At 35.8% G+C, this 23,372-nt stretch overlaps 1 protein-coding gene across 1 annotated transcript in view; it reads right to left on the reverse strand.

The window, feature by feature from the left end:
- Nucleotides 1–23,372, reverse strand: part of ANOS1 (anosmin 1) — a 136,978-nt gene that overhangs the window by 18,604 nt on the left and 95,002 nt on the right. Inside the window, exons 7-9 of the mRNA XM_064646568.1 lie at nt 20,315–20,517; nt 17,661–17,808; nt 12,666–12,815 (exon numbers count right to left, since the gene is read on the reverse strand). Coding sequence (XP_064502638.1) covers nt 12,666–12,815; nt 17,661–17,808; nt 20,315–20,517 — 501 coding nt within the window. The remainder of the gene's footprint in view (nt 1–12,665; nt 12,816–17,660; nt 17,809–20,314; nt 20,518–23,372) is intronic.

The raw sequence follows: 23,372 nt of genomic DNA on the forward strand, positions 1-23,372 counted from the left end.
TACAGGAGACCAGGTAAACAGATCTAAGAGGTATTTATGTCTTTATATTCCTGTGATCCACAGCAAGAAGATTGCAGCAGACTGTTTTGAGAACTGCAGCTAGTTTGCTGGAGGTCTTTAGGCAAAGCACTTCATGGCTCCTTACCTCTGTTCCACCCCGTCAAGTGGTGATAATGATAACGGTGTATGTCGTAAAAGTATTTCAGCTCTTGTAAATTATTCTGATGTATGTCTGTACCATTTGGTACAAAAATGCCAATTAATACCAGCTGTGACAGCACTATTATGCAGGCACCAAATTACAAAAACTTATTAGAAAGGGATTTGCTGGAAAACAAGATTTCATAGCAGATACGTTCAACAACAGCACCTCAAATTAAGGTGCAATTACAATAAAAATGTCTGGCATCAATAAACACAGCAACATGAAGTTGATTTCTGCATCATGACAGGATTTAAAGTAATTAATATCCAGTGTCTGACAGATTTTCCCATTAGAATAAAAGGTAAAAAAGAAAATATTATAAAATAAGACATACTTATATGCCTTTACCTGTCAGCTTTAAATTAAAGTATTAATTTATATAAATAACTAGCAGCTGTGAAATGCATATTTCAGTAAAAAAAAAAAAGGTGTTCTGTATTTTTTGTCAAGATACCTCAGCAAACTGACTTCCTCCAAAATACATACACATAATTAGTATGCTACCTGTATGTCGAAATGAGTTGTTATCAAAGCTTGGAAGATAATTAGCTTTATGAAAACCTGCTGTCTTCATTCAAAGCTAACATTCCTTCAAACAGAATACCATGAGGAGTCTGAAATATCTGTGAAACAACTTGTTCTTTGTGCAGCTAAACCTTTAGATTCATTATATTTTGTTAGATCTGATATTTCATATAGCAAACCACAATGATTTTTTCTGACTGGCCATATGTTTTTTGTTTTGCTTCTCACAGTGGGGCGGGGGGGATCGATCTTACAAGCTTCTGAACACTCTGGCCCTGATTCAACAAAGCACTTAGGCATATGAACAGTCATGTTGATTTCAATAGTTAAGGGTAGTTAATGGATTGGGCCAGAAAGTTTAGAACCCAGCAAGATCAAGACACAAATGACCATACTAACTATAGTTAAAGAATGGTCCTGAACATGTCTTTGATGGTCTTAGACTAATACAAAGAAGGAAATACAGCAAAATTAAGTAATTTCCTTTCTGGATCATGTGTCTTGCAGCATTACTGCTCTAAAAATAGACTCCAGCAAGGGGAAAAGATTTTATATTTAATATCACAACACAGGGCATAATCTGCTCAGGACACATAAAGTGCATGTCACAGTATCTACAAGCTTGATTGTTTCTACTGTAAAGTTTTAGTATGATTTTGGGGACCTCTGTATAAATCCTGAGTCAAATAAACACACCATCCAGGAAAAAATATTTATCTCATTGTATTGGATGGTGAAGCTGTGCTATGGCAAATGCAAAAGTAGCAATGATATATCGTGAAATTTATGATGCCTTCCATAAAGTAGAACAAACTAACATCTCCAAAGTGCCCACAGATGTGTTGAAGTCAAAGACTTCCTGCAGAAATGTTCCTGCTCTTTCTACTGTATGTAACCCCTGATACACCTTTGTGGAACTAATACAACACAGCACTGATTCCAACCCACCACTCTAGCAGAAGAAATACAGCATGACCTGCCTGTATTTCCAGACCAAGAACTTTCAAACAAATAGTTGAGATAGAATGCAATGAAGTGTCCTCTGCTCTCTCAAGCTTGTGTTGGACCAACATTCTTTTCCATGTCTACAGAGAGATCTATAATATGCAATTTTCCATCAACACTTTTTCTGCTAAGACTCAGTTGCTGAAAAATATGAAGGAAAGGCTGAAATATGGGCAAAATCCAAGTGAACAAATAAAGCAGTGTTATTTACTACTAGTTCCTTCAGTTTTGAAGACTTGATTACCATGAAGCGATCCACATGGTATTTACAGCATGACTGAAGACCAGTTAGGGAAAGGATACTTCAGTGTACTGCAGAGAAGCAAAATATGCTCAGTCAGACCTTAACACTTATTTATTTCTTTATATATTGGTTCATGAACATTATATGACTCTGAATCATGATGTCCAACATTTGCAATCTGAAGCTAATGATAGGACAAGAAATAATAACACAGTAACAAGTGCTATTTTACTCATGGTAATTTAACAAGGGCAAAGTGGGGGAGACACAATTTACCTTCAACTATTGTTAAAATGCTGCATTGATGGGCTAATGCTTGCAAGTCTCTCTGTACTCCTCTTTTCTCTGGAAAAACTATTTGTTCTGTCACAGGCATCTTAAAACAATTAAATGAAAACCTCTCTGTCTCTTTAGCTGCCTATGCATTGACCCACGTGGTGGTATAAAAAAGGGAAAAAAACCCACAAAATTTTGTTTGGTTATGAAATTCATGGTATTCATGACACCTCTGAGAAAAAACTTTTTAATAATCACCTATTCAAGCAGTATGATTAAAATAAACACCAAAACCTTCAGCTGACATTTAAACTTCATTCAACAAACACTTCCTAACAAGGCAAATCTTACTGTTTCCTGCTCTTACGTGGAATATAGGCAGTTTCAATTAAATCACAAAGATTTTGTTTCTCACATTATGCCATTTAAAACAAACTTTCTTTCTGTAGAACACATTCTTTGTATAATACAGCTATAAGCCTTTCCAAAAATTATATTAACAATTACTATGTAATTTAAAGACAGGCCTGAGCCACAGTATTTTTGTCCATATCTAGACCTAGGAAGCCTCAAGGTCCGAAGATGTTTATATTGAAGGATTTAAGTTTGGGATCATCTCTAAGCCAGATTACCTCTACCGTTACTCATTTTCCCACACACAACATCCTATACAAACTGAGTTCAACAGTATCTCATTCTGGTTTTCTATTACAAGGAAATTTGCCTCTTGTAAGCTCCAAGTCTCACAATAGCTGCTTGTAGGCTGAATGGTAGCTTCCGACATTATCCACTCACAGCCAGATTTTCAAAGCTAAGTATCCAAAACCTGAATTTAATGAAAAACTAAAAAAAAAAAAAAAAAACAAACAAAAAACACTCACTATGGTTATAGACACATTGAAAATGTCACTAGGCACCCTATCATTACATCGCATTCTATTATTATTTAGCTTTCTGTGTAACTTCAACAAATCTGGACAATAATTTAAATGAGTAGGCTATATTGAGGGTAAATAATCTTGGAGTCTTTCCCTGTTCCAGAGTCAAGATACAGACCCATCCTATCTCTAACTCCACAATGGGAAGAGATGCAGAGGTGCACCTGCTAGTCCCTTCTCTCTCACATCCCATGCAAAAGCCATATGGTGGGTTTGTACATATGTACAATGATCCATCAAGTTCTAAAACTCGAATTTCCTGATATGCATCATAGCATGCCATATCAGGATGTTGCTTTGCCTTAACACGCAGTTTCTAAATCCACAGTATTAATGAGTCTACAAGAAAAAAGAACCAGTTCAAACATCTATAAAATCACGTGCATACAGGTAGGGTGAACAGAGCTTGACTGTTTTCTGTGTCCCCAGTGTAAGAATTTGTATTCAAATAAAGGTAAAAGAACTGCCTTCAAAACAAATTAAAAAGTGTGGTTCCTCATAGAACAAGAACTTGAAACTCTGGAACTCCATAGCCCAGGATGTTTCAAATGCCCAAAAAATTATGTCACCCCGATGGGTGACATAATATCACAATAATATCACTGGATATTATTGTGAAGATTAACACACCAGAAGTGAATAAATAAAATGAAATCACATCAGGCTCAGGAATTTTCATTAAACAGACATTGTCTGAAGCCGGGACAATAATCTGCAGAAGAACCATTAGACTCTTGCCCTATTATTAAGTTCCGTTTGATTTCCTTTTGACCACTGACAAGAGCAGAATACCTGTTGGGTAGGATCTTTGGTCTAGACTACTATGGATACTTTTAAATTCAGTTTATGGTCATAGGAGTAAAAGGAACTGGTGTTTAACAACTCATTATTCATCAGATGCACACATGGGACATCTTCAAATTTAGATTATAATATTAGTGTCAGATACCCTTTTCTTGGTTTCTTTCCCTCCAACTCTAGCTACTCATTCAAATAGTCCTTTTTCCTTCTCTGTCTGTAGTGTTTATGCAACTGGTTTTATGGCCACCTTATAAAACCAGGCTAATTAAAAGTACAGCTTAAAAAGAGGCATGTGGAGGAAAACTGACCCAATTTACAGAGGACACTCGTTAGTTTAAACCACCTTCACCATGAGCATGATGATTCCCTGCTGATAGCTTAACCTCCCCTGGATCACATGATAAATGTTTTATTCAGAACTTAGGCAGGATAAGAGAGCACTCATGAACAGTTATAAGCCCATAGCCGATGGAGAAGTATCTTGCTAAACTATAGTGCCTCAGTACCTTTTTACTCACAGTAGGAATCATATGGTTGCTTGAAGTAGCATGGTGTTAGCATATAAGACAGAACTTTAACTTAATATGACCTAGTGATACAGCTTGGGGAAAGAAGAGGCAGAACTGAATGGCAAAAAACTTGCCATTTTATCCCTCTGTTATTGAGACTGCCTCACAACAGACATTGCCATTGACAAGCTTAGTGATACTATATATGTATGCATACATATGAAGTACTGTATTTTTTGTTAAAATAATTAACTTTATAGGTTGTGGTAATACTCAAGAAGTAATTAGAAATATAGAAAATGTGTACTAGGCAGACAGTATTACTGAAGGTACATAAAGATGCTGGGTTTGAAAACTTATTTTTTCCTGAAGAATGAAAAATCAGTCAAGAGTTTACTTATTAGTTGGCCAGTTAATTTTTTCAATGCATGTGAGTTAAGTCTTGATAAATAATTTTGCAATGCAATATGTGTATCTACAGTCTGACCACAGGTCCTCATTCCACCTAATGATGGTCTATCTTTGGATTGCACTCATGGACCAGGTAATTTGCAATTATATTTCTATTTGATCCTTTAATGCAAGTTCAAAAGAAATCAAGCTTAAATTTCTATCAGTTACTAAATTTAAGAATAAAAAGAAGACTTCTTTTAAATGCATAAATTAAATTAAATACACTTTCACAATTATTGAAGGTGTTCTGGAGTATGATTCAGGTCACACCGAGGGCTTCCAAACAGCCTACACCATGTAAATTTTAAAATGAAGCAATAAACTGATCAACTGTATAAAGTGTTAGAACTAGTCTGATGAATGTTCTGGACATTCTGCCTTTAGCAGACATCAATGGGTGCCTGTTAAGCAAAATCAGTCTTCTGTGATGTCTGAGCTCTGGCACCACAGTGGTTAGTTCTGATTTGGCCTGTGATTGTTTGATTTCCTGGCAGACTTTGAATCAATTCCAACTACATTTCTGGGACTAATAGTTGGACAAACTTGCCCTAAGTCTCTCACACCAAGAGCTTTCACCACCTACCCTGAAAGGAGATTTGGAATCAAGTGAAAGGCAGCAAGTAATGGTTTTCTGTTCTGCTTTTGAAAACATGCAAAAAAATGCAGTAAACTGTGCCCTTGAAACGACTCTCCCATGTTGTCTCATTTGCAGGGGAGATGCCACCGAGGTTACCAATATTGTAAATGTAATTTTAAAACTTTATTACTTGTCTCACTAATCAATTGCAGACTATTTGAGAAGTTGCACACCATCTGCTCTACCAAATTGTATTATTTGTGGTTGATGTTTTTCATGACTCCCACCAGTAACATTTTAAGTATTGTCAGCACTTTACATATGGACACAAAACAAACACTCAGAGTCCTGTAGTCAGTTTCTACAGTACAAGAGTCAGCTGTTCCCCTTTTCATTCTCTCCAAAAAGGCAAAGAGATTTTTCCCAGAACTATATTAAGCCTATGTAAGATAAAGTCAGGGAGGAGCAGGAATCACACAGATGCTTCAGATAGGATATTCTTTTAACTATGGAATAATTTCCCATAGGAATTAAAGCTGACAGCATTACCTATCTCCCCAGGCAGGATGCTGCGGAAGTCCATATGATAAAGGCATCTGAGTCAGCTGTAGCCTATGTGCAAAAGTAAATTATGCAATGTCTACTAGTACATTTCTAAAGAGGTGATCTAGTTGAAGATTCCTGTGCTTGGGGCCAGTTTTACTAATTAAATCCCTAAATACTAATGCACGTTATGCATACCCACACAATCAACTGCTGTTGAGACAAAATCTCTGTATTGTCATGGAAGTTCGAGGGCAGTGTACTGGTGTATACTTCACAATAATTAACAGTGAGGTCATTTTCTTGGAAGAACTATCCAGACCCTGGTGATATCTTGAAGTACAAATATTTTACTGCTTAAATATCGATAATTAGAATATGGCCAGCTGCTCAAACACTAACCTGCCTAGTGCAACAGTTAGTACCAAACTAAATGCATTAGCGTTAAGCAACTAGTGTTGAATTCTTTACAATAACAGCAAGAAACTCCAGCTGGCATTGAAGGGTTTCATTAGCTTCAATAGCTCTATTTCCGTGAGAAAGGACCATTCGATAACACGGGGAAAGCTTTCAATTATTTTAAAACCTGCCACATGAAATACCTTATTACAAACAAAGAGTTGGTACATACAGTCACTTCATTTATGTCCCTAAACTAAGTGAAAGTTAATTTCGTTTTCCTAAGGTCTGGGTTTAAAAGCACTTGTGGTAGCATTCTGTTTGCTTTGCCTTGCCTTGCATTTTATTCTTCCCTGTAATTTAATTCATTATTCTTGTTTGGTTGATTTATCAGACAATGGAGGATTCTCTGCCTCTCCCTGCCTTAAGTGCTCTTTTTTTCTTCTGCTTTAGCATTTACAGAAACACAAAGAAAGGAGCCTGAAGCCAAGTCTTAATGCATTTTAAATATTTGTCTTTTTAAGCAAAACCAAGGGGCAGATATATTGATTTTAAATACCTACAAGTACTTAAAATGTGTAGTTTAAACAGGGGAAAGTAAATGCACATAGACTTCATTCAATAAAAAGTGAAGGAAAATAAAACTTTACCTGAACAAGGAGAGGTGCATTATACTGCTATAACAGGCACTAAGAAATGGTAGTGAAAGCAGAGTAATGGGTTAGAAAATATTGTGATACGTTGCTTTGGAAAGAAAATACTTCCTAATATTTTAATGTATTATAATTATTGCAGCAAGTGATGAGAGTCGATGTAGTGAGTTCATAAAAAGTATTTTCTTTTTCTTCTGTCTATTGGAAATATCTTATTTTCATATACAAATTTGCAGAAACTTGAAGGCTTTTCAGCAGACGTCCAAAACCTCAGCTCTTCAGCTACCCAACCACTGAAAACTAAAGAAAATGTAAGCATCTTTTTATTTTCACACCTTCAGTCTTGATTACTGCACAAGATGTTGAGGATCTTAATTATCCTAAGCAGCTAATCCTTTTAAGTAGGGGGTTCAGAGTGTATCCATTCTTGGTAATGGATGGTACTCTGTGACTCCAGCAACAAGGAGTTAAAAGTGATTTGTTTAATTTGATTCCACCATTTGACATAAACAGCTCATAATTTCTAATTTCACACAGTCAAGACGGCCAAAAATTCCGGACACAAATACATTCTTCTTTTCATTTACAAAGGTGGGATTCATGCTGCTTAAGGAATGTATTAAGGTATGTTTCTCTAATCCCAAGCCTAAATCAAGCAGCAAGTGAAACACATTTTCTTTCTTCCAAAAGAATCTATTGTATTCTTATGCAATATGCTTTTTGATGACTCTAGCAAAATTATGTGCATTTGCTAAGTACCTTGTACTGCCTGAAGTGTGGAGATATTTTTGCTAGCATACGTCCTGGAGTGAAGTTATTATTGCCATCATACTGAAGCATTCAAACTGAAAGATTATTTCAGAAAGAGACCTATTTTAATGTAAAGTCCAGATCCTACATTTTTATTCATGCCTTGTGCTTACTGAAGTAATGGGACTTAAGAAATGACACTTAAAGAACAGGCCTAGATAAGTTTTTCCTGCTTAACAAATTGTGGCACATTATGATGCATATATATGGAAATCCATCCACTTACTAAGACTTTTACTCAAAAACTTCTGAGTATTGAATGAGTTTCTGAGTACTGACATGCAATCACTCCTTTACTGTATAATGAAATCAGTTTGGTCATAGTTTGCAACACACCCTCTGTTGCAGTTGTTGCACAGAACAGAGGTCTGATGAATTCTATTCAGAAGGATGGTACAAAACCAAGACCTTTGGCCCTGATGTCATCAGTGTGTTCTTTTTACTGGCTTCCGAGAGGCACATCTGCAAATTTCACTGAGGGATATGTCTTCATAGTCATGGAAGAACTACCTTTGAATGTCAACAGACATCACCATACCTTCTGTAAATCCTAAGGCACACTGCAATAAACTTAGATGGCCTGTGTAGGCTGGTATTCATGAAGGATAAATTCCCTGTCATTGAGGAAACAATGACAACATCTATTATAGAGCCTTACAGACAGAACTGAATAACTTGATTTAACTTCAGAGTTAGTTCTACTTTGAGCAGGTGGTTGGGCCAGCTGACATCCAGAGGTCCCTTCCAACCCATTTAAATTATTTTATGATTCTGAGCTATTTTAGCTCTTTAGACTGAGTAAAATGATTCAAATTCAAAAGCAAAATGATTTCTCAGCTAACAACAGAACCAATGAGAATAATCTAAAAGATTATTCTTTTAGAATAATCCTGAGGGAGTTGGGCCTGTTTAGCCTGGAGGGCATCTTATCAGTGCATACAAACATCTTAAGGGCAGGTGTCAAGAGTATGGGGCCAGAGTTTTTTTGGTGGTGCCCGGTGACAGGACAAGGGGCAACAAGCACACGCTGAAACGGGGTAAATTTCATACAAATATGAGGAAAAAATTCTTTACTTTGAGGGTGACAGAGCACTGCAACAGGCCGCCCAAAGAGGTTGTGGAGATATTCAAAACCTGCCTGGACATAATTCTGTGCAATCTGCTCTGGGTGAACCTGATTTAGCAGGGAGGTTGGACTAAATCTTCCAAGGTCCCTTCCAACCCCAACCATTCTGTGATTCTGTGACAACATACTGGTTTAAATGTCTTCATCTAAAAAAAAAAATAATTCAAAATCTAAATAATGTTTTTGTTTCATTACCTCTGCAACCATCTCTTGTTAGGATCACGATGTATACTGCAGAGAGTACAAAAAAACTTGAAAGCCAAATGAGACAAAGCAAATATTGCTACAACCAACTGAAATTTGATCAATTTACAAATGTTCAAGACTTTTATTTCTTGAATTATTTTTTTAATCGTGGAAACTCTTATGCTTCTCAATCTACTTATTTCACATGGTTTTATGATAGTTTCTTAATTTTTATGTTTTAATGTTGCACATTCTAATATAGGACTATAGAATGGCTGTTTCTCCACCAAAAAAAGTGTTGATTTGTCACAGGAAAATGAGAACATTATTGCAATCAACAGGGACTCCTGTGTTCACCCACCATGTAGGAGACAAAGAGGTCAATTCCTGTGAGGAAGGATTTGAACTCTGGTTGCCTACCTGCAATATAAATATATGTTATGCCATAGAGCAGGTCAGATAAGTTCTCTGTCAGTATTTCCTATTGTAGTTGCTGCAACTCACTAAACACAACTTAAGACAGTACAGTTCATAATGGAGAAAGATGCATGGGTACAGTTCCCAACACAGCTGGCTCCAGTAACTGCTGTCTTTCATAAATACAGGACACAGCCAATATGCTTCTCCTGCTGTGTTCCTTGCGTGGTGAAACAGACTTTCTCTGCAGTAAATTGTCACTAGTAAATTTACAGTCAGTACCTCATCCATGCACTACACAATCTCCAAACTCCTGCAAGGGCTTATAAAAGTTACTGGCTTCTCAGGAGCAAGTAACTGGCTATATTTCAGTTCCACATGAGGCAATGGCTCCTGCTGAATTACTGCATATGCTGTCACTCAGAACACGGATATTTTCTTTTTAAAAAAGAAAATAAAAAAGTCTGATGAACTTCTGCACCTCTTCACACACCTTTGCTGTCACTGTTTGTTCTGGGAGAAAAATGAAGGCATCTTCCACTGTGTGACTGGGGCATGTACTTAAACACCCCAGTGCCTGTTATAGAGCTTGCCCCCAGCTCATGACCAAAACAGACCTCTGAGTGCCCCCTTATGTAACTGGATGCATACATGTTCACACAAGATGAGTCAGCTGTACAGTCAGCTTCTTGGCAACTCAGCTAGTCCATTCCTGGCACAAGGTCACAGCATGTAAATCAATGTCATTTTTGACAGGTCTGTGACATTTTCCTATTATGGAGATTACACCACTTCCAAACACTCTTATTTCCAAAGTATGAGTCACTATAATGATGCTGACTACCTATTTCTTCTTATAGACATCTATAGCATTTAATACAAATATTATCTCCAAGTATGTAGTAGAGGGTGAGATTCAGCTCCAGATTTAGATGGAAACATTTAAGTATCTACAGTGCAATGTCTCTAAGCTTGATATCTCTGTTACCATGATAATTAGTGGACACTTAGTTCAAAGTATCTACTTTGGAACAAGAATATTGCTGTCCTGGTCACGATTTTTTCTTCCTTAAGTACAACTAACTTTGGAAAACTATTAATAAGGTGAATTTCAATAGGGGTGCTGGCATTTTGGTCACAGGACACATGGTCTTTTTTCTGGCAACAGGCTGGCAGGAAAACGGCTGCAGCTGGATCGATTGTTCCACTGGGCTGACTCTTGCCTGCAGACTGTGAGTTGCACAGCCCTGCCTGATGCCTGTGGGAGACATCATAATCTCCTCATCTTTGAATCCTTCCCTCGTTTTTTTCAGTACAGACTGACAAGAACTGAACTTCAGCTCACAGAGAGACATTAGGTATCTCTAAGCCTTCTATAAATGAGCTGTCTAGGTTCCCTTCTGTTCTCTGTAAAGAAGAGAGGTATCTCCAGAGAACAATTCTGCTGCTGAGGGGGATGAATTGCTTCAGAAATCACCTGCTTTTCTTTTCTGACTATAAAAGGAGCTTGGCCAATGAGTCGACATCGCAGTTGCAAATGGCCAAAGTTCAAGGTGATCAGTCCCAACCAAGCTCAGAATATATAAATCTCGCTTTGGATAACGAAAACCACATTTTTAGGTAAACAACATTCCCCAGTTAAAAATACTTAACTTTTTTATTTAAATTCTAAATTAGTCCAGCTTCCTATGAAGCTAACTAAAACTGAAATATAATGGGGAAAGCTAGAAAAAGAAAACTAGCACAGACAAGACAGGGACAAACATTTAAAATGTGTATGTAGTCAGGCTGAATCGAACCCTGCAGGTTTTTATCGAGGAATAAGGATAGATTTGAAAGTAATTGACACAGCAGAAGGCCACCATTCAAACAGGCAGGCACTTTTTAAAAAGCAAAAGATACGTCTCATGCACAATTCTGTGTGACATATTCTTATGTTACATAGCGTAAGTGAACATTTAAATAGCCTGTCCTCATTCAAGATGGTGCTGCACACACCTAAACACAAAAGCACTTAAATATTTCTGAAATTCTTTGAAAAATTCCAGAAAAAAAGGTGATTATCCACTTTGTAGCCCTTTATTTCAAACACAAAAATTGAATAGATTTTTTTTAGTGGTACTGCTACACATGTAGATTGCTCCAAGTAAACACTAACTGTGTTAGCACGTTTTGAAATAACAGCATATGAACATGTAATGGCTAAGCTGGAGCAATTTGTAACAACCTACATGCTCCTAGAGGACAAGAAAGGAAAATCCCTTTTTTGATTTTTTAATCTTATAAGACACTTTAAATGTATGGCATTTTCCTTTAAACTGGATGACTAAACCATAAAATTGTTGTTAGATTTTTCTGAAAACCAGAGGGATGCAGCCTAGCAGAAAACCAACTTCAAGACTTTTTCAGTGGTTGTGACCGACTATAAAGTTTGGCATAAAGCCTATTGTGTCCCTACAGTGAGGTAGTATAGATCTAAATTTTGTGATTCAAACTACTTTTTAGTTTCTGTGACACCACTGCATGATTTCCATATGCATTAATTTCCTGACTCATTTCTCAAAAGACAAAGTCCAACAAGTGACACTGGAGTGGGATCAGCAGAAAATCTGCCCTGGAACTGTATGTGCTTGAGATCTTCCAACCATCCTCTAGGGGGACAACATTCAGATGTTCCTCCGAGCTTTTGTGGCTCTGGACTATTTAAAACTTCACAGAGGTAATTCCTACAGAAATAAAAATTGTCTCAGCTATGTGAAGATTCAGCATCCCAACATGACTGACTGTAATTTTGCATAACCAATTCATGTCATTTCCTTCTGTGAGACATTTACACAGATGTAACACAACACAACATTCCAATGTGAAGGTGAAGAGATGGAAGAATGGGCACAGGATTTAACTCTGAATTACTCTATAGTATTGTATTAATGTTCTACAACTCTGAGATGATGAGAGTCTTCCTTAGAAAAAACAGTAAATCAAAAATTTGACAAACCCGTCTTCTTCCAGTAGACTTTGACCTGAAGTTGATTGTCCTGATAGAAAGGAGTTCCAATTTTTAGAAAACGAGTGGTTTTCCTTCTTTGAAAGTTTGGGTAAGGATCTACCAGTCCTTTCTGTGGTTTCCCAGCAGACATCCGTTCCTCTGCAACACACAGAACAATCAGGAAACTATTTAGTTAGTATGGTGCTGTAAAATGACTATGTTAACTGTGCTGAAATTCAGAAAATAATACTATCTTTCATCCAAATTATCTTATTTCAGTATCTTACCTGAATGAAATTAATATAAGGAACAAACTGTCCATAATGGTTGAAAAGAATATCACTTGTTTGATATTCAGTCAAAGAAAATATTTTAGACAGGGACAGAAAAAAATAAATATATTATTATATGAAAAGGCTCTGTAAATTTTCTAAAGAATCATAAAGAAAGGGACTGTATTTATATCCCCAAGAATAAGAAATGTTAACAGACTGACTTTTTAAACAGCCATAGTATCTAGCAGTACTTCTGTATAATCATTCAGTCTTTATATTTGTGCAGTGTTTGAATATGCACAAAAACCAAGGACTGCATTGAGTGTAACCCACAGAGTGCCACATGTGGTTATTACATAAAAGTAAATATAGTCTTTTGGTATGCTATATAAGAACATTGTGGTCAGATTAAAGATCTTTTTTGCCCACTTTTCTGTTTCCAACAGTGAATGGTGAATGCTTAGGGAAACACTGTAAGAGCAGAATTTTCTTTCAGTAATTCCCTTGGTTATACGTGCCTAGCTTCCAACAAGCAATGGTAATGGGATGTCTTTCATCAAGCCTTTTGTTTGGCAACAATTTATGAACATTTATCAGAGCTGACAGTATTTCTAGATATTTTCAGTTGAAAAGGCAGCAATGTTGATTCAAACTGCAATTTTCATTGCACATTTGCAAATATATCCAATCCAATTAAGAGGATCAGATTATAAACAAAAAAAAGCTGTATAATTCAATAATACACCTAAATGAAAACTAGAGTCCAATAATTAGGAAGTGGCAAATTATTAATTACATACTTGAGAGAAGGAGGAAAAGGCTCAGATTTTAATAATTGTCACAAATAACAAATAAACTGGAACATTTTCCTCACAAGTAACATAAAATTGACCATTTTGCCTTACATGTAGCTTCAGCTGAAACTCGCTTTATGGCCAAATTTTACTTTCTCAGCCCTTTCCTGAATCTGGTACGATTTTTCGTTTTCTTTCTTTGTTTTACATTAAAGTAAAACTACCAAACTTAAGGAAATTCTTTCTCAAGGTAACCATAAAGTTTCTGCTGCCTACATGGAAATCAAAAAGTAATAGAGAGAAGTACAAACTAAAATCTATTAGGTATTCCTCAACTTAAAGTATTTTAATTTTATTACATCTCTGCTTTGCTATTCTCTGTCTGCTCCACTTCCAGAAAAACCAGGACACCAATTTAGAATATTTTTATATAAAGATCAAGCAAGAGTCTTGCTGCATTTCCCAGAAGTGAAGCATACAAATATAGTGAGGCAACATATTTCTGAGTGTGGGGAAATATAATGCCAGAGGGCTGGGGTCAAAGCTCACAGAGGTCTGCAGGACTAAATTACTTCAGTGGGTTATGGACTATCTCTATTCTGACAATAGGACCAGACACCTTAAACCCAGAGCTTAATTCCACACAGAGCAGAGCATCTGACAGTGAAACTTCAGCAAAATTGGCATGTTGCTTCTGGAATTACTTCCCAAAGGCTATGGAAGTCCCCAAATAAAGACAGGCCATGAATGTCATGTCCTAGATAATATTTCAGGCAATTTTTTTTTCTTTTTCGTATTTCTCCATCTGCTTCTGAGTATTCTCAAAAGTACCTCAAGCAGGACTAGCTCTGTACCTAACGAGTGAGATTCAGAAGATGAATTTGCATTTCCTCTAGGAGTAGTTTTTATTTGCTTTTCTACATAAGCTACAATCTAGCCATTTTTTTTAAATGTCCAAAAAGGCCTAAATACACCTCTCGGCAGAGTGCTCTATTCACTAAAATGTGTGACATCAGTGTTTAGATTCAAAGAATCTTGAACCCTTTACCTCAAAGCTTTAGTAGAAAGGATGTTCAGATTTGTCTGTAAACTTATTACTGAAATACTCTACTATAAAACAAATACGTGTTTTAGTTTTTGCAGGCACTGATTTGCACTTAGAAAGAACATACTGCTCATTAACTAAATGGATGTTCATAATTTGAACAGAACAGTCAAATACTTGAAGTATATGAGAATACAAAAATATTATTCTCAGTATAGTCTTAGTCTAGTTTTAAGAAAAATACAACAATTAATGAACCTTTTAGTACAAAAAGGTCACCCCAGTAAAGCAAAATAAAGCACCAGGTATTACAAAGTCTGTACTAATTATACATAAGTAGACAGCAGACTTTCACAGAGAATACTGATGGACTGTTTTCTGAAGCAAAACAACCAAGGAGAGGGCAGAGTATCCAAGCAAAATTGTGGAAGGAATTCTAAGCAATGATAGGAAAGAGGTGCCACTGGAGTGGACAGAAAATGATAAAACAACCAAAGTCACACGTGAGGTGTAGCATAAATGAACTCCGTTTGGTAGAGGGTTTGTAAGTAATACCTGAGATGTGATCTGTTTCAGATTCTGAAAAACACAGCATCTTGAAGAGGGAGAAGTGAAACGAACATCTTCCTCTCTCAACGCAAACCCAGGGATGATATAGACCAGGAAAGTCAGATCATTAGTGAAGCCATGGAGAGCTGATACAGCACTACCAGTGAAAGGGTTTCTCACAGTAGATATGGAATGGTACCAAAAATTACATGGTTCAATCTCAACTACTCAGCTTCAGTTTAGAGGGTTTTTTTTATACTGAAAGTCTTTATTTACTATGTTTAAAGACCACAATGACCTGATGTCAAGATTAGCAATAAAGTATGAGAAAGGTCAGTTGATTAATTATCCCTGCTCTCAAAATGGGAATATTTATAAAGCTATTATCATAGTAAAATGAGAGAAAGAACTTCAACAGCTTGCCCATTGTTCCTTTGGCTAGTTCTGTATAATGGTATCTAGAATTTTCTTCCAGTTATCAGGACACAGACTGACTCAGCTGAAATCCCAGCACTAGCATTCTCCTGTGATCTGACGTAAACCCAGCTCTTTCTCAGAGCTGTGATGTAATCTGGCAACATGACAGTCAAGATGACTGGGCCGAAAACTAAACACCTTGAATTTTAGCACTGAGAGCAAGAGCAGGGAATTGGGAGGGGGGGGCGAAAAAAACCAACAAAATTTTTGCTTGCTTCTCTAGCAAAATGAACTTTGCAGCGGGAGTGGGAGGGGAGGAAAAGAGAAAAGAAAACCAGTAGCAAATCCCACAGAAAATTCTTAGGAAAAGATTCAGCAAAACATGAACACCTCCCATAAATACCAAAGATATGTTTCTAGTGTAGCTTAATGGCTCAGTGTTCTGGAATTAAACACCCAGTTCTCACTGTAATTTTTCTTCTATTACATCTCCTGTGTACATATAGAAAACAAAGGACAACTTTATGTGGCGACTCAAGGAAGTTTTTGACATCGTGCACAGTCCTGTAAACCACATTACTTTTCTAGGGGATGACAAAAAGCACAGATACAATGTAGAAGAGCCAATAAGGAAAGGGCAGAACTCTTATATTCATTTACATTGTGCTTCACTGAGGATTTAACCCAACCGAGGATTTAAACTTGACTAATGTACAAACTATGAAGGTTCAAGTTGATATTCTGGCATGGATTTGAAGAAAAGACAGTGTATGGAAGAGATGAAAACTTAACCTTCTTCTGCCTCTTAAGATGGCCCAGAAAAGTAGTAAAAGTAAGTTTAATATGGGAAAAAGAAGGATATTTAGGTTTACTTTTTCTTCTTGGTACATTAATATGGGAAGCAATTGTAGACAAGAAGGTCTGTTATAGCTAACAACTACTTTACAATATTTTGTGTATTCCCAAACAGAATATGGCAACAATAGCAGTTGATTAGTTAGGTTGAAAGTAATTACAGTTCTGTTATGAAAATGGCCACAAGTTTAAACTTTGAGTGTACTTTAAAGAGAGAATGTAAATGAATGGAAAATGCAATGGAGACAGGGAAGAATATTTAAAATCATATTCTTTAACATCTTATTATCAGATTTTTTCTATATTAGTTAAACAGAGAAACGTCAGCAATTGTGGCAGTAACCCAGTAGTGTATTTTAATTGTACAAATAGCATTTAACCAAGACTAAGACTCATGGTTTACTCTCAGATTCAGTTACAGTTTTCAATTATATTACTTAGCATGTCAGGTTCTAAAGACTATAGCAATGCATAACCTAACCTCTACAGATCTTGAGATTTAATTTGAGTGCAGGTCCTATGTAAGCAATATTTTGAGAATGCATTGCTTGTTAGATATGGAATGTTTTTGATTTCCTAAAAGAAGAGACAATATTTTATATCAATTCATAGTAAATACGTATTTGTGTGGTCCAAGAACCTGAAGGCCTATTATAGGCTACTAAAAATAGTCAGGATTTTGAAAGATACTGCAGGTTAATACTGTTCAGTTAAGACAAAGACATAGAAATGATTTTATTCCACACACTGACAAATACCATCAATATTTATACCTATATAACATCTAAAGAACACTAACATAATAGTCATGTAGATGCTTCACTGAAATTGTTTATTTTAGCTGAGTAGGATCTAAGACAAAGAATTAGGCAGAAACTGACGCCAATTCTTAGATAAGAAATTTAACATGAAAAGGTTACTCAACTTGACTGAGAGAAGATCTTTGTGCTATGAAACAGCCTGCTTTAAGAAAATTATTTTTTTAAATTTGAGAAATCATTATATAAAACATTCAAATTCCAGATAAAAGAGAGAAAAAGCATTCAGGTATTTGAATATGATTACTCACTATTATTCCTGATGTCCTGAGTCGTGCTAAAATGGAGAGAAACCTTAGCACTTTTTAGGCGTATCTGACCCCAACGTGTTACTGCCTGCAGTTCTACATTGTAGTTGCTGTTGGGCTGGAGTCCCTCCAGGACCACATAATTTTGGGCCTATAACAGAATAAATATACAAAGCAGTTATAGTATTGCTGAAACACAGGCCTTTATTAAAAACAGACCTGCTATCTTAGGCACCCTACCTTTTTGAAATTAGAAAACTCATGTATAAATTTCAGAGCAAAATTTCCTTTTTAAAAAAATCTCTTTTATTGGACTCTGTTTTTCTGGGTCATTTAAAAATACTAACCTTCTTGATGCTATTTTTGCAGTTCCTTGGCAATTCCAAACCTTTGTTTAGGCCAAAACAAAGGGGTTTTCTTCCATATAAAAAGTTTTTTTCTTATGCCAAAATCATTTTAGCCAAAGGAATTTAAATGTTTTATTCCCCAATTTCTATGTTAGTAAAGCAATTGAAAACTTTTCCTACAGAAGCCAGTCTGAACACAGCTCAAATCCAACATTTAATACATTCTTCAATATTTTCTATTTGTTTCAACTCTTGAAAACAAAAAATTAAAAAAACAAACAAACAAAAAAAAAAACACCCCTATAAAATGGAAAATGTAATAGAAAAAGTTTCTAGTGTCATGGAAGTGTCTTTAATAGGGAAACAACAGAGTAGGTTTATCATTCTCTCCAGGCAATAACCCATAAATTAAGGTAAGTCACACAATACTGCAAAGAAGAGTCCAGGCTTTTCAATAGTCTTACAGTTTAATTTTGTCTAGATTTAATTATAAAAATGTCCTTCTAGCGCAAGTGCCAGGTGGAAGACATTATTCCTTATTTTTATTAGAATTCCTTGTGCCTCTTAAGTTTGACAGTCAATCCAGAGTGAAAAAGACAACTATTTACCCACGCAACCATCCTATATTTAACACTCGGAATGTTAACAAGGGATTGCCAGAAACATTTAATATTAATTATCTTTACTTGTTTTGTGTTGACATATTGACTATAGCTCTTGATTAAGAGTGTTAATATTGTATTCAAATTAACTGAATGTCTACCTGGAATGATTTCACATGGAAATCAGTATAAAATTATTTGAATTAGGCTATATACCTAAACATTAAAACTGGGCAAAAATAATCTTCAGTTATGTTTGAAAACCAAGATTTTTCCACCTTTCCTTTTTTTTTAAAATTTTCCTGCATTTTCCTTTTTTAGCCTAAGATTTGCTATAATATTCAAATGACCACTGATTAGCAATAGCATATGGAGTGTCCTGTAGTGAGTTCTGAATATCATTGGCAGCGATGTACAGCTTCATTACAGGCTGCAGAAGAAAAAGTACAGTAAACTAGGACTAATACAAAAGATATTGTAAGAGCCATACTTTTCTATAAAAATACAGCTTGATTCTTCTGTATTTCCCTATATTCAAGGTCAGAAACTTGGTCTGAATTAACATAATGTTCAATATTAGATCTGTTTTAATATATTTGTATGTAGGATGTACGCTATGCAAAGTGCCAAAACAACATTAAGGACCCAGATCAATTTTAAAATTCTCTGGGGTTTGTGATTTAAGGACCAGCTTGTAGAGAGAAAGCTCCCTGGTATCTTTAGGCTGAAGACTCTGTCTTGAAGGTCTCAAGCCAGTGTAAACTGTCCTGAGGAACACAAACTTTTCTACATAGCATAGTCCAACCCTACTCCTATCTTGCCAGAATAATTTTTTAGAGGACAATTAAGAACTAACCTTCTTTTCTGTGCAAATTTACTTGCATGATTTCATCACGCAGCCTTCATTGACTTTATTTTTATAAAGGTTTGGTGACCGAGGGACAAAGAGGGAACTATGACCCTGTGACTGTCATTCATCACAGTTCAAGTGGGCAGCCAGAGCCAAAAGACAGTGTTGACGTAGACATGGGACAAAATTCTCATGATGCATCTGTGCACAATGCACTGAGAATCAAATTCAACCTGTTATCTGTAATAGATTTCTATTTCTTTTAATTACTTTAAAATAATATGCAATATACTTAAGGATATCATAACAGAAAGCTTTCCAGTGAACCAATACTTAATACATCATTAAAGAAACTCATTCTTTGCTGCTAAGGAAATATGTCAGATCTTTGGTCCAGCAGCTTATTTAAAGAGTTTTGAGAATGTTCTTCCCTTGGACCTATGCTGACTATTTAGCAGTTATTCTCTAAGATAGTATCACAAGTTTTATTTGCATAGTGAAAGAACAATGTCACAGATGAAGATAGGCTTTTTAAATAAAACAAGCACTGCATCTTTAAGCACTAATAGAATAAGCCTGAATTTGGAGGACTAACAGCATTTAACTTTCTATTGAACTTTCCTGAAAAAGCTTATTGTATTTAACTTCTTTTTGAGGCAGAAGTCTACTTCTCTCCCTGAGTTCAGTCTAAGATAGCATTGAGAGATCAAAATTGTGATATGAAGACCCTGGTGATATGAAGACCACCACTTTAGCAGCTGCTAAAATCATTCAATTTTTCACATATTTTATACTTACACTATACTTTGTGCCAGAAATAAGCCAGATTTCTGTCCCATTTATTAATTTCTTTCTTACCCCATCGGTAGTCTTCCTTCTCTTTTTTTTTGCTGGAATTACATATTTGCTGTACGTCCAGCTCCAGAAAACTTTGTAGTGGTGCACTGGGATATCAGGCTCTTCTGGAAGATCCCATGTAATCATTACATTCACACTCCCATCATTGCTTGCACTGATATTGGCAATTCTGATATTAGATGGAGCTGGTGGAGCAGACGGATCTGGAATTTAAAAATTAACAAAGAGATTCTAAAATAAAGATCATCTTCATTAGGGTAAATATTATCTTCATCTTATATATTTACCAGGCATACACAAGCTGGATTAAACACACTAAATATATTGAGGAAAATTCAGGCAAAGATTTCCCATAACTGATATGGCTTTTTGTAAATTTTAGAAATTCATACTCTACTGAAATAAAAATTATGGGTTAGCATCTAGTTTTGTCATTACTCTGTGGTTTTGATAGTTCACAAACATTATGACACTTTGTCAAAATGTACTAGACCATTAGTTTTACTACCTTAAATACACAGTGAGTGTAAAACACTCAAGTTCTACAAGTAGCATTGTAGAGTCACCACAGAATTGTATGGTAGAAATACTGAATATTTTTTTGGTGTTGCCAGATAATTCTCACATGATAAAATTATGTTTCAACATGTTGAATCTTTCTCCAAAATTCTAATATTGGTATTTACCACCATGGGACATAAACACTTCCTTAGAATTAATGGAATTATTCTGTGACAGAAGTCTATAGGGTTTTTTTTAGAATGACAAAAAGCAGTTAGCTTCCCCTGTGATTTATTTCACTATTCTGTTCAATTCCTGGTCAATATTGACTGAGATAACAGTTGTCAGTTGTCCCTGTGCTGACACTTGAGTCAAAAAGGACACCTGACAGTCAGAGGCTCAAATACTGAATCTTTTCCAATATTGAATATAAGGTCCTTCTTGTGGACTTACTACATAATATCCTGGCCCTAAGTAATGTGAATCAATGGAAATTTTGCAGCTGAGCTTCTGAAAGTCCAATTTGTTATTTAACAAATCCTAATTTTTAATTCTACTTTTTAACTCTGACCTTTTTTTAAATGGCTGTGGTAGCCAAAAATTCATGACAAAATACAAGGAAACTGCAACCCCAAAATTTACCAGACGTAAACAATGAGACTCAAAAAAAAAAAAAAAAATTAAAAGTATATCAAGCACAATAATGGAAATTCATGTTAATTAAGACCTTTTAGGAACCTGTACCCTTATTTGCCAGAAATAAAACTGGAGTTGTGCACAGGGGACACCAGACATGCACTTCACCTGCATCTTTTTATAATGGTAAATGAGCTGTTAAATAAACTTTCCAGGCGTACTAAGTTCATTAGATAATCCCTATGACAAATGGTCTCACTGAAAAAATCCATCATTTACTTCATGAAAAAAGACACATTCAGAATTAATAAAGACAGCATTTCACTTTTAAAGATCAGCAGATGTGAAATAATGGCTTATTCTTGTTATTGATCAGGACTCTTGCTAAAGTAACAATGGATACTTCTCACACATGCCATTTTACTTAAATAGTAATGGATGTCTCTGTTTCCTCACATATATAATTCAACCTAAATTTTGGCCATAAAAGTTACAAAGCATACTTAAGAATTCTGGAAATGTAACATAATTTACAAATAATAAGAATTCCTTAGTTCCATTTGTGGTTTTTTTTTTTTTAATCCACTCACAAGCCATTTGCTTTTATTTTTTTCTGGCTTTGGAGAAGCACTGCTGTTACACTTATTTCCTTACCTGTTGTGGTGGTTTTGGCTGGGGTAGAGTTAATTTTCTTTGCAGTGGCTGGTATGGGGCTATGTTTAGGATTTATGCTGAACACAGGGTTGATAATATAGAGACGTTTTTGTTATTCCTGAGCAGGGCTTGCACAGAGCCAAGCCCTTTTCTGCTTTTCATACTGTCACACAGGTAAGGAAGTTGGGGGTGCATGGAAGCTTGGAGGTGACACAGCTGGGATAGGTGACCCAAATTGGCCAAAGGGATATTTCAGACCACATCACATCATGCTCAGTATATAAAGCAGGGGGAAAGAAGGAGAAAGGGGGAGACATTTGGAGTGATGGTGTTTGTCTTCCCAAATAACTGTTATGCTTGATGGGGCCCTGCTCTCCTGGAGATGGCTGAACATCTGCCTGCCCATGGGAAGCAGCGACTTAATTCTTTGTTTCACTTTGCTTGTGTGTGCAGCTTTTGCTCTCCCTATTAAACTGTCTTTATCTCAACTCACGAGTGTTCTGGCTTTTACCTTTCTGACTGTCTCCCCAGTCCCCATGGTAGGGGAGTGAGTGAGTAGCTGCGTGAGGCTTGGTTGGTGGCTGGGGTGAAACTACAACACCTGAGAAGTAACCAACCACTCCATCGTAAGTTATACAAAAGTACTTATATCAGAATGGATAAATTAAAGAAAAATTTAGCTAAACAGTTTGCACTATGCTCTGATACAACTTTTCATTTCCTTCTATTGTTTAATAAAATAAGTAAATATAAATGATATTCACATATGATAAATATAAACATAATCATGATTCATACACCTAAAACCTTTATTAAGCATTCATCTTCACTATTTAAAATGTTTGGGGGGGTTTTATGGCACACAGATATGAGAATGTATTAGGGAAATAAAACATTTATAACCTGAAGTGCAACATGATCATATTGCTGTAGGTGAATTATTTAGGTTATCTCCCAGAAGTACTATGCATCATGTATTATGTATACAAAACATATGGGATAGAATTAAAGTGTTTCAGAGAATGTCTTTCCAAATGGTCAGATATAAGCAAAAACAATTCTAAGTATAAAACTTGTTTTTCCTCATTCTGCATCTACAGAAGACTGAGACTCATTTAAAAAAAAATCTAAAAGTTAAATGAAATAACTCTTCTGGACAAAGCGTATTATGATTAAAAATATTTTGAAGTTCTAGTCACCAATTCTTTTTAGGTCTAAGAGTAAATGACCAAATTTAGATTCTTCCTTTTCAAATGTTTCTATCTCC

The sequence above is a fragment of the Pseudopipra pipra genome, chromosome 2 (assembly GCF_036250125.1).
Source record: "Pseudopipra pipra isolate bDixPip1 chromosome 2, bDixPip1.hap1, whole genome shotgun sequence".
NCBI classification, from domain to species: domain Eukaryota; kingdom Metazoa; phylum Chordata; class Aves; order Passeriformes; family Pipridae; genus Pseudopipra; species Pseudopipra pipra.